General features: G+C 49.4%; 1 protein-coding gene across 1 annotated transcript in view; it reads left to right on the top strand.

Moving 5' to 3' along the window:
* The first annotated feature begins 1652 nt into the window (after window positions 1-1652).
* Window positions 1653-12088, top strand: part of ATP10A (ATPase phospholipid transporting 10A (putative)) — a 180064-nt gene continuing 169628 nt past the window's right edge. Inside the window, 1 exon segment of the mRNA XM_070478113.1 lies at window positions 1653-2225. Within this exon segment, the coding sequence (XP_070334214.1) occupies window positions 1780-2225 (446 nt within the window). The 5' untranslated portion in view covers window positions 1653-1779.

Raw genomic sequence — 12088 nt, 5'->3', positions numbered from 1 at the left:
GAGGACCATCCAGAGAGAGGGGCATGGGGAAGAGGTAAGTGATTTACGCAAAGCCAAGAAAGTGACTTGTCAGCAGGCACCCAAGGGAGGGACCCAGGCCAGGCCAGGCTGCTGACTTGGTCCCCTGGGAGATGACAGAGCGCTCCAGCGCAGGGAGAGACATGAGGCGCTGGCTTGCAGGAGGAGGAGGAGGCGAACAGTTCCCTGAGTCCAGACACGCAGCACCCAAACGCGCTCATCTTGTTGTAGGAAAGGGGACCCCTTCCAGGGCCCGAGACTGGGCTCTTGTCTAACACCCAAAAATGAATTGTCCGAGTAGACCCATCTGATGACAAAGAAGAGACTTTATTGGGAAAGGGCGCCCGGGGGGAGAGCAGGAGGGCGAGGGGACCCAGGAGAATAGCTCTGTCACATGACTCTCAGTCTGGGGTTTTATGGTGATGGAATTAGTTTCCGGGTTGTCTTCAGCCAATCATTCTGACTCAGTCCTTCCTTGTGGTCCACCTCTTGTTCAGCCAAGATGGATGCCAGCGAGAAGGATTCTGGGAGGTGGTCGGACAGGTGGTGTCTCCTTTTGACCTTTCCCGAACTCTTCTGGTTGGTGGAGGCTTATTAGTTGTCTGTTCCTTACCAGGACCTCCTGTGGTAAAACAACTCATGCAAATGGTGACTATTCGGGTGCCTGGCCAGGGTGGGCGGTTTCAATCAGTGTGCTTCCCCTAACAGTCTCACTTGAATTCCCAGCCATGGTCTGCTGGGCAAGAAATCCCTGCTTCTCACACTTGTGCTTTTAAAGGGGAAGACAAGAGAGTCAGGGCCGATGCTGACCTGCGGGCTTGCCCGCTTGGGACGCACCGGACCTTCTGCTGGCGCGCCCCGCCCGCGCGGTCCTCGCTGACGCCCGGGGTCCTGCAGGGCGCCCTCTGCGCCAGCTGCCACTCCAGGCACTTTTGCCACAGCCTCCTGCAACCAACGCCCCGCCGTCGTCCGGGTCAGAGAGGCCACTTCAGGGTCAGAGCACAGAAGGTGTATTTTCGCCCTCACGGTTTACCAGAAAGGAAAAGAGACTGAAATAGAGCAAACCAGCCTGCCTTTGCTCAGCGAAATATTCCTCCCTTCAATTAACGGGGAAAAAAAGAATCCTATTTAGGGAAGTAAGGAAAGGCAGCGATGGTCATGAAGGTTCAGTCTAGTTCACCCGAGGTTAGTGTAAAAGGGCAGGGTAGCGAGGAGTTGTCCAGGCAAAGAAGACTCCCCTCGGGGTCCCGGGAACAGATGTCCTCGGTAAATGAGATTTAAAACTCCGAGCATCGGTATGCTCTGGCCCATGTGCCTTGTGATTCTAGCTGGTTCCAGGAGGCGGTCCCAGCCGGGTCCCCCAGACCCATTCCTGGCGGGCCGCGGTGCCTCCCACACCCCGCCGTCTCCCGTCTCCCCGGGGGCGGGCGCGCTTGCCGGGCCGGGGCCCGCGCTGATGCTTCCGGAAACGAAACTAAGCCGCTCCGAAGTTTCCACCTTGGCTTCGGCTTTTGGTTTCCCGCTCTCCGCGGGGTCCCAGGCGGGGCGCGGGGCGGGGCCGGGAGTGTCCGGGCGGAAAGGCCGAGGCGGGCGCGGGGGCGCGGGGCCCGGGCGGGGCGGGGCGGCCGCTGACCGCGCTCCCGTGCGTCCCGCAGGCGGGGAGCCCGCGCCGCCGCGCCCCGGCCGCCGGCGATGATCACCTAGGAGGCTGGCGCGGGCGGGCGCGAGCGACGGAGCAGCCGGGCGCGGCGACACGCGGCCATGGAGCGGCAGCCGGCGGCGGCGGCCGAGGAGCCCGGGCCCCCGGGACGGCGGCGGCGCCGGGAGGGCCGGACGCGCACAGTGTGCTCCAACCTGCAGCCGCCTCCGGGCGCCGAGGAGCCGGCGGGCAAGGGCGCGCCGCGGCGCCGGCTGCGCGGGGGCGCCCAGCACCTGGCGGACAACAGGCTCAAGACCACCAAGTACACTCTGCTGTCCTTCCTGCCCAAGAACCTGTTCGAGCAGTTCCACCGTCTGGCCAACGTGTACTTCGTGTTCATCGCGCTGCTCAACTTCGTGCCCACGGTGAACGCCTTCCAGCCCGGCCTGGCGCTGGCGCCCGTGCTCTTCATCCTGGCGGTCACGGCCTTCAAGGATCTGTGGGAGGACTACAGCCGCCACCGCTCCGACCACGAGATCAACCACCTGGGATGCCTTGTCTTCAGCAGGTGAGCGGAGCGCGCGGCGCGGGGCGGGAGACCGGGGACGGCCGCTTCTGTCCGGGCGGGCGGAGGGTCGAGCCTCGGGGCGCTGTGGCCCACGCGGGGACCCTGCGGACCGGGGCGCGGAGACCTGGAAGCCCTCGCAGAGGTCCGGGCCTGGGGCTCCGCAGTCCCTGAGTGTGCCTCAGACGTCGCGTCTGAGCCTAGCGGTCCCCGGGCTGGCCTCCCGCAGCCGCCGGGCGCCGTCGTCCCCCGCGGCTCCTGCTTTATGAGTAAAAAGGAGGGAAATTCCCTGGCGCCCCAGCTTCAAGTCCCAGCCACCAATCTTGTCCAGGCTCTCAGGGCCAGGGAGGTGAGCGACTTAACCTACACAGGAATGTAAAGCTCGGTTTCAGAAATCATCTTCTCTCGGGACAACAGAGTGAAACCACCAAGTTCCGACATGCCTGGCACACATCAGATAAAAGGGCAGCGGCGTCCATCCCCTTTGTGAGCCGAGAGCCGGCCAGCCAGCCGGCTGCCATCCCGCGGGGCTGACTGCATAGTTGTAAAAAATTAACCCGTTTCCAGATGGAAAGACTGAGACCTTCAGGAGTTTTTCGAGCCTTGTGCGCAGTTAGTCCAAGGGAGTGTACTTCTCTGGCTTCTTGCTCCTTCTCTCTCCCTGCACCTCGCTCAAGTTTTGGACCCCCAGCAGAGACCTGTTCGGGTCGCTGCTGGCTCTTCGCTCCCTACACTCCCAGACCCGAGAGCCGCTTGTCCCTGCCGCATCTCGGAGCGGTGTCGGGTGTTAGAGTCCGCCTCACGGCCACACCCGTCCGGAAGGCAGATGACCTCGCTCCCGTCCAGAGCTGAGCCCGTTTCCCTGCTGCTGCCTAGGCTCCAGCCTTGGCGTCCGGGCTGGTCGGGCCTCCGGAGGTGAAGGCCGTTAGGCTTGGTCAGCCTCCAGGAAGCTCCCTTGCACTCTCCCGATCTTTCCTGCCTCTTAGGTTAGTTTCGAAGGATGCCTTTGAGTAACTGACCCTCCAGGCAACATTGATTGTTGTTTTACAAATTACCCTTGTTTTACAAGTGAGTGAACAGGAGTTCAGAGAAGTTAAGTAACTTGCCCGAGTCCACAGATTTCTATGTAGTACTACTAAAATTTGACCCAGGTCTTCCCAACTTAATAGCTTTTACAGTATTCTGGTGCTTATGTTTCTTAAAGTTATATAATAATCTCCTGAAAGGCTTATTAAAAGTAATTTAACAATGTGAGTTAAAAAAACTAAACCAACCAACAATTCTCAGGCTCCATCCAAACACATGTGACTGATTCATCCAGGTCTGGGTCTGGGGGTCTGAGTATTTAATGAGCACAGAGGTGATGCTTCTGTCACGGCCCATGTTTGAGTGATGCTGGCTGCTTGCTGTCAGGGGTGCCCGCTGGCGAGTCAGCCAGTGATTTCCTGGCTCCTGTTCCCCCTGCAGCTGAGGAGGAGGGGCACCCTTACCCGGAGGCCTCGGTGGGTGCCAGCATGCTGTGTACTCTGTATAATGCAGTGTACTGCGAGACCCAGTGGGCCCCAGGTTCTGTCTTTACACACATGCCACTTCCTGTTCTTTCTCAGCTGCTACTCCTGTAGCCTCCTTTTTAGAAATACTTAGGCCTCAGGAAACTGTTTATTTTCAGCTGACAAAGTCAATTGACCCTTATAACTACCATCACCCCTTACATGCCCATGACCCCCCACATCCCCCCCAGTGGAACCCCAGAGCAATCTGGCCTCCATGACCTCGAAACGCTTCCTGGAATTTGGAACCCTTTCCCTTCCCCGTGGACCTGCCTGTCCACCTTCTCTTTCCCTGACCTGGGTGGTGGGGAGGCCTCCAGGACAACGGTGCTTTCAGGCCCCAGCGCCTCCCAGCTCCGAATTTAAATTCCTTGAATGCTTTTCTGGGGAAAGAATGGGCCTTCTTCCTGGGGAGGTTCTGTGGGTGTGAGATGGTGTCAGATGTGTGCACAGAGGAGTCCGTCTGCAGGAGAAACTCCTTCAGGCCCAGAAAGTCTGGGATGGGTGTTTTCAGTCCTGGGCTGTGAGTCAGTGGATGTCTGCGCCTCCCCGTCCTCCCCATCGTCAGGCCGGAGTGTGTGCAGGGTCTCTGGCAGCCACAGAGGCAGTGACCCGACGCGGTGTGCAGTTGGGATCTGTCCTCTGCCATGTCATTGCTCTGGTGGACGTGGAGCGGGCCTTCCGTAAACAGTGTCAGTGCAGCGAGAGCAGGCTTGAGTTGGGGAAGCCTGTCTCTGGATGGTGGCTTCTCTGGGATGCCCCGTGTGTCCTGACTGCAGTGTGCAGTGAATTAATTATTTGTACCATTATTTATGTGGTATGTCCCCATATCAGGGTCTTCCTTGATGGCTCAGTGGTAAAGAATCCACCTGCTGTGCAGGAGATGTGGGTTCAATCCCTGGGTTGGGAAAATGCTCTGGAGAAGGGAGTGGGAACCCACTCCAGTACTCTTGCCTGGACAATCCCATGGACAGAGGAGCCTGGTGGGCTACAGTCCAAAGGCTCGCAGAAAGTCGGAAATGACTGAGTGCACACACATATCCCTATTACGGAGCCCTTGGGTGCCTTCTCTGTGGGAACCCCGCATTAGATTGCTGGAAGTGCAGGTTCCCGGGTCCTCCCCTCCCACTCCCTGACCCTGAACTGCTGAGCCCCTGGAGGTGGGAGCACTGGTGACCACAGCACGACTGGGTTTGTACACACAGACTCTCATAGAGGTCCTGTTTCCGTGGCCTGAGCCCGTGGCATCATCTGGATCTCAGGCTGGGTTTGGGAAAACCCTCCTGAGCCGCAGCAGCGGAACTAGAGCACAGAGGCTGATGCTGGGGGCTTAGGTCCTGCTTGTGGCCCTGGCCCCGGCCCCAGGAAGGTCAGTCGGCTGCGGGATGGGGCAGACACCAAAGTCCTCTTTGGTCACACAGACCTTACTGTGAGGGTGACGGCTGGCTGGCGAAGCCATCTCCTTCTGGGCACAGGTGGAAAGAAGGGGGTGACAGTCCCATCCCTGTTCTGTCTGGTTTCTCTTGCTGTAGGGCTCAGGTTTGCTGTAGGGCTTGGACTGTCCTTTAGCCTCCGGGCCTGAGTGAGCCTCCAGAGGGGACAGGCCTGGTGCCACCGGGGCCGGGGTGAGGGGGCAGCAAGTGACCACAGGGCGCATGGCTGGTGGGGCTGACGGAGGGGCAGGGATGGGAGCCAAGAGCCGGCCAGGAGGGTGGGGGTTCTTATGGAGGTAAGGCAGAGCCTGTGATCAGAGGAGGGGCCGGGGGATGTGGGGGGTCCTCATGGAGGGAAGGCAGAGCCTGTGGTCAAAGGAGAGGTCGCAGGAATGTGGGGGTTCTCGTGGAGGGAAGGCAGAGCCTATAATCAGAGGAGGGGTCGGGGGAATGTGTGGGTTCTCCTGGAGGGAAGGCAGAGCCTGTGGTCAGAGGAGGGGTCGGGGGAATGTGGGGGTCCTTGTGGACGGAAGGCAGAGTCTGTGATCACAGGAGGGGTCATGGGAATGTGGGGGTTCTCCTGGAGGGAAGGCAGAGCCTGTGATCAGAGGAGGGGCCAGGGGGATGTGGGGGGTCCTCATGGAGGGAAGGTAGAGCCTGTGGTCAAAGGAGGGGTTGCGGGAATATGGGGGTTCTCATGGAGGGAAGGCAGAGCCTATAATCAGAGGAGGGGTCGCGGGAATGTGTGGGTTCTCCTGGAGGGAAGGCAGAGCCTGTGATCACAGGAGGGTTCGGGGGAATGTGGGGGGAATTTGGGGGGAATGTGGTCAGAGGAGGGGCCGGGGGACAGGGCTGGTTCTTGTGGAGGGAAGGCAGAGCCTGTGATCAGAGGAGAGGTCAGGGGACACTGGAGAAGAAACATTCCCGAGAGGGCGTTTGCCCAAGAAGCCGGGGGTTCCAGTGCTTACCCACCTGTTCAGCCTCAGAGCGAGGGGGTCACCCGTTAAAAGGAGCAAACCTCGCCCCTGCTGCTGGGAACGGAGTGAGCCTCAGTGGGGCGCTGCCTGAGGGGGGGTCCGGGCAGACCCAAACCCTGCACAGCCCCTGCCTCACTTGCACTGCATTTCTAACGTGCCAGTGAGTCCTGGCTCAGGTCCACACGCCCCTCACGACCCTGATGCTGTGGACCTGGAGCAGTGGGCGCCTTTATCCTGTGGTCCCCACCTTCCGCCCGCCCTGCCTGTGTCCTTGGGTAACGTTTTTCCTTTTGCTTCTCTACGCTTTGTGATGACTCAGACCTGGGCACCTTTCGGTGTCTGTCCTCCAGGATGACGGCAGCAGCAGCATTTCTGCCTGAATTAGCCCGTGGTGACTTTTCCCTGAAGGTTTTGAGCTTCTGGGACTCTGGCCCTTTGCTATCTTGCCATGATCTTTTGGGAAAACAGTCAGGGCATGCCTCTCACGCTTCTTTTAGAATTTAACTTTGTCCCGTCCCTTTCCTTTGACTCTCACTTGGCTTTCCCAGCTTACCAGGGGCACCTGTTCAGCCTGCTCACCCTGGGCTTCACGGCTTGTTTTTTCAGAAGATCCTGAAAGGGACCCGACCAAGTTCCCCCATTGTTTCTGTCCGTTTGTTTATCTTGTCTCAACCTGCCTTTCCTCCCTTTCCTGGAGAGTCCAGCCTGTTCCTCACCAACAGCAGAAATGTTTTGCTCCTGGGAAGCACAGCACCTTTGTCTTATTTGGAACAAAATATTTGAAGAAGCGGGGATACCAATACAAGGCCCCGAGGGACAGGGATGCGCCAGAACAACATAAGTCTTCTTGAAGCAGGGACATCTGTCTGGTGTGCTAGGAGGGGGGACACTTGAGGAATATTTGTACATTACATGTTTTTTGGAAATAATTTTTCTTTTGATACTTTTTATCATAAATGGGGTCATTATAGAAAAAGAACCACTCTTTCCCTAGAAACTTGTTTGCCCTCCGGAGATAGTCTTGTTCATGGGAAGGTTCTTTTTATACTTGTCAGTGTGAGCCAAGTGCTTTAGTGTGCAGTTCCATCGTAACCTGCTGATGGTCCTGTTTTCACACCTTCATTTCGTAGGTGAGGAAACTGAGCTTCAGGGCTTGATAGCTGCCTTAGGGCTGCCTGCTGGGAAATGGCAGAGCCATGGCCTGAGTCCAGACTCATCCTTCTGTGACTCTGAGTTCATGGTTTGCTTGTAGTCGCCATCTCCACCCGCAAGGGCAGTATGCTTCATTTAAAAAGAAAAAAAAAAACTTTAAAATTTAATTCATCTCGAAGTATTTTATAATTTCCCTGATGATTTCTTCTTTGACCCATTTTATTTAGGAGTGTTTTAATTTCCACATATTGGTGACTTCCTCCAATGTTTTTTTGTTATTGAGTTCCATTTGCATTCTGTTCACACAGGTACAGAGTAGTGTGTAGATAAGGGAACTTTCTGTCTCCATCATCTAGTTTAATAGTTAGCACCTCATGACAGCACTGTCTATCTGTATCCCACTCACTCCCTTGCCCCCTTTTATATTGAAGCACATTCCAGACTTCAGGACATTTCTTCTGTAATATTTCAGCATTTATTTTTAGAAAAGCTACAACTTTAAAAAGAACCTAAACTATATTATCATACCTAAAGAATTAATTTAAATTCCTTAATATTGTTAAATACCAAACCTGTGTTCAAGTTTCCACTTGTCTCATAAATGCCACATTTCTTTTTTCAATTTGTGTGTTTGAATCACGTCTCATTGCAATTGGCTGATCTGTCTCTTAGATCTCCTTTACTCTGGTAGTTTCCTCCACTAAAATTCCCTTTCTCTCTTTCTCTCTCTCTCTCTTCTTCCCCTTGCAACTTGTTTTATTTATTTTTCCTCTTGAAAAATATATTTGAAGAAACTGAGTTATTTATCCTGGAGGTCTTCCCGTAGCTTGAATATTGCTGATTTCTGTGGATCATGTAACGTATTCCTTTCTACCGCAATTCCTCTGGGGGGGTAGGTCGTCTTGATGCTTTATCAGAGTTTCATGAGTTTTGATTTTTGAGGAGGAGCGATCAAAACTGCACCTATAGGTGGTGCCCTTCCCTCATAAGGAACATAGAGTTCTTTGGTCCTTCTTTTTGTGATGTCAGCAGCCATGGTGATTATTGGCTACCTCCATTAATTTGCTGGAGGTTATGAAATGATGATGGGTCTAATTCTTTCATTTATTAAATATTATTCATGATACTTTCGTAGAAAGATACTTCCCTTCATCTACTATCTGGTTTTCTAGTGGTATAGCTCATAGAGAGAGATGTTTGATTTGGATCACTCACATCTTCCAGTGGGAACTAATTGGCTTTCTAAAATGTTTATAAACTTTTTATTTTGAAATACTTTTATACTTTATAGACAAGTTGCAAAAGTAGTATATCCTTAACCAACATTCCTCTTATTTTAATGTTTCACTTAGCTGTGTTACAGTGGTCAAAACTAAGAAATTAACATCAGCACAAAGTTATTAAACTAAACTAAAAAATATATATATATATTTTATTGAAGTATAGTTGATTTACAATGTTTTGGGTACACAGCAAGGTGATTTAGTTGTACAAATACACATATATTATTTTTGAAATATTTTCCATCAAAATATTGACTATAGTTCCCTATGCTATACAGTAAACCTTTGTTGCTTCTTGCATATCTATTTTTTAATTAGAAATTTAGCATTCTATTCATACTAAGACAAACAAGTGGAATCAAATGTCATAATTTTTTTAGTTAGGCAAAAATCCACACATTTTGTAAAACATATAAATTATACATATTTATATATATGTATACAAAAGCTTTTCTACTACACTTGATAAAGTCTTGAGAAAGAACACCAAAAAAAAAAAAAAAAGAAGAGATGGAGAAATCAGAGCACATAAACTAAATGAATAAGAGCCCTGAATATGAAATATAAAAAGTGAAACAAGCTAGATAAAAGTAGAAGATCATCATATAGTCTAGTTGTTTTTAAACATGACTGCTCGCTGGAAACATATCTGGAGCTCTGGAGAAAAAAACAATACTTGAGCATTTGTATTTTTCAAAAAATTTCAAGATAATTCTGATATGCATCTGGATTTTAAAACGGGATTACAGGTTTTTCTATTAGATCCTAGTTTTGTTGGTATACAGTTCTATTGTTTTTCTGTTGAGCAATCATGATAAAATGGTATTGGGTAATAGTTACATAATCACAATAGTAAAAGATATTTATCAGTTTTCACAATCAATAGCCAGACAAAAAGTAAAAGATAATTGCAAGCCATAATGGGAATATTATTAACTTAGCAATATAAAACACTTACATACAATTTGGAGGAGGGGTCAAGCAGAGTGATGTGGTAAGTGGAAGTGCACACACGCACACATTTTCATCCACCAACCAGTCTGTTTTTTGGTTGATACGTTCAATCCATTTTAAAGCAGTTATTAATATGTAAGATCCTGTTACCATTTTCTTAATTGTTTTGGGTTTATTTTCTGTAGGTCTTTTCCTTCTCTTGTGCTTCATGCCTAGAAAAGTTCCTTTAGCATTTGTTGTAAAGCTGGTTTGGTGGTGCTGAGTTCTCTTAACTTCTGCTAGTCAGGAAAGCTTTGATTTCTCCATCAAATCTGAATGAGAGTCTTGCTGGGTAGAGTATTCTTGGTTGTAGTTTCTTCCCTTTCATCACTTTAAATATTCCCGTCTGGCTTGTAGAGTTTTCTGTTGAGAAATGACCTGATATCCTGATGGGAGTTCCCTTGTATGTTATTTGTCGTTTTTCCCTCGCTGCTTTTAATGTTTTGTATTTGTCTTTAACTTTTGTCAGTTTGATTACTATGTGTCTCGGTGTGTTCCTCCTTGGGCTCATGCTGCCTGGGACTTTGTGCTTCCTGGACTTGGTTGACTATTTCTTTTCCCATGTTTGGGGAGTTTTCAGCTCTTATCTGTTCAAATATTTTCTCAGGTCCTTTCCCTCTCTCTTCTCCTTCTGGGACCCCTATAATGTGAATGTTGTGCTTTTGATGTTGTCCAGAGGTCTCTTAGGCTGTCTTCATTTCTTTCCTTCTTTTTTCTATGTTCTGTTCTGTGGCAGTGATTGCCACCATTCTGTCCTCCAGGTCGTTTATATGTTCTTCTGCCTCAGTAAGTCTGCTATTGATTCCTTTAGTGTATTGCTCATCTGTTTGTTCTTTAGTTCTTCTAGGTCTTTGATGAACATTTCTTACATCTTCTCCATTCTTTTTCTAGATCCTGGATCATTTTCAGTATCATTATTCTGAATTCTTTTTCTGGAAGTTTTCCTGGCTCCACTTTATTAGTTGTTTTTCTGGAGTTTTATATGGTTTGTTCATTTGGAACATAATTCTTTGCCTTTTTGTTTTGGTTAACTGTTTCTGATTGTGGTTTTTGTTCTGGAGTCTGCAGGATTGTAGTTCTTTTTTCTTCTATCTACAAGCTCAGTCTTAAACCACACTTCTCCATACAAAGAGGACTTGTTATTTTTTTTCCAGTTTATTGAGATATAATTGAAATACAGCCCTGTGTAAGTTTAAGGTGTACAGCATAATTTTACTTACATATATTGTGAAATAATTACCATAATAAGTTTAGTTAGTATCCATCATCTCAGTTCAGTTCATTTCAGTCACTCAGCTGTGTCTGACTCTTGGTGACCCCATTCATCATCTCATATAGATATGAAAAAAAGCAAAAAGAAATTTTTTTTCCTATGTTGAGAACTCTTAGAATTTACTCTCTGAGCAACTTTCAAATATGCCAAAATACAGCAGTGCTAACTGTAGTCATCATGTTATCACTATATTCCCAGTACTTATTTGTCTCATAACTGGAAACTTTGATCACCTTAATCCATTTCCCCCACCTACACCTCTGATAACCACTAATCTGATCTCTCTTACTATGAGTTGTTTGGTTTTTTTTTTTTTTCAGATTCCACATGTGAGTTCATACAGTGTTTGTATTTCTTTGTTTGACATTTCATTTAGCATAATACCCTCATCGTCCATTTTTGTTATTGCAAATGGCAGGATTCCTATTTTTATGACTGAGTGGTATTCTATTGTGTATATGTACCACTTCTTCTTTGTCCATTCATTGGTCAGTAGACATAGGCTATTTGCATATTTTGGCAATTGTAAATAATGCTGTTGTGAACATCTGCTGTCGTTGTTCAGTCGCTCAGTCATGTCCTACTCTTTGCAACTTCATGACCTGCAGCACCCCAGGTTTCACTGTCCTTCACCATCTCCCAGAGTTTGCTCAAACTCATATCCATTGAGTTGGTGATGCCATCCAACCATCCCTCCTCCTCTGTCATCCCCTTCCTCTACTGCCTTCAGTCTTTCTCAGCATCACGGTCTTTTCCAATGAGTCAGCTTCACCTTAAAGCATCAATCCTTCCAGTGAATATTTAGGGTTGATTTCTTTTAGGATTGACAGGTTTGGTCTCCTTGCAGTCCAAGGGACTCACAAGAGCCTTCTACAGCACCACAGTTCAAAAGCATCAAGGTGGGGGTATGAGCATAAGGGTGCAGAAGTTTCTTTGGCATAGTGTTTTCATTTCCTTTGTTACTCTTCCCCGATGTGGAATTCTTAGCTCATGTGGTAGCTCTATCTTTAATTTTTTGAGGAACCTCCATACTGTTTTCTACAGTGGATGCACCAATTTATACTCCTACCACATTGTACAAAATTTCCTTTCTGTCTTCATCCTCACTACTTGTTATCACTCTTTGTCTATTTTGATAATAGTCATTCTAACAGGTGTGAGGTGATAATCTCATAGTGGTTTTGATTTTCATTTCCCTGATGATT

This window comes from Odocoileus virginianus, chromosome 16, assembly GCF_023699985.2.
Source record: "Odocoileus virginianus isolate 20LAN1187 ecotype Illinois chromosome 16, Ovbor_1.2, whole genome shotgun sequence".
In the NCBI taxonomy this organism is placed as follows: Eukaryota; Metazoa; Chordata; class Mammalia; order Artiodactyla; family Cervidae; genus Odocoileus; species Odocoileus virginianus.
The sequence above is the reverse complement of the archived record's forward strand: the minus strand, read 5'-3'. Positions and strand labels throughout refer to the sequence as shown.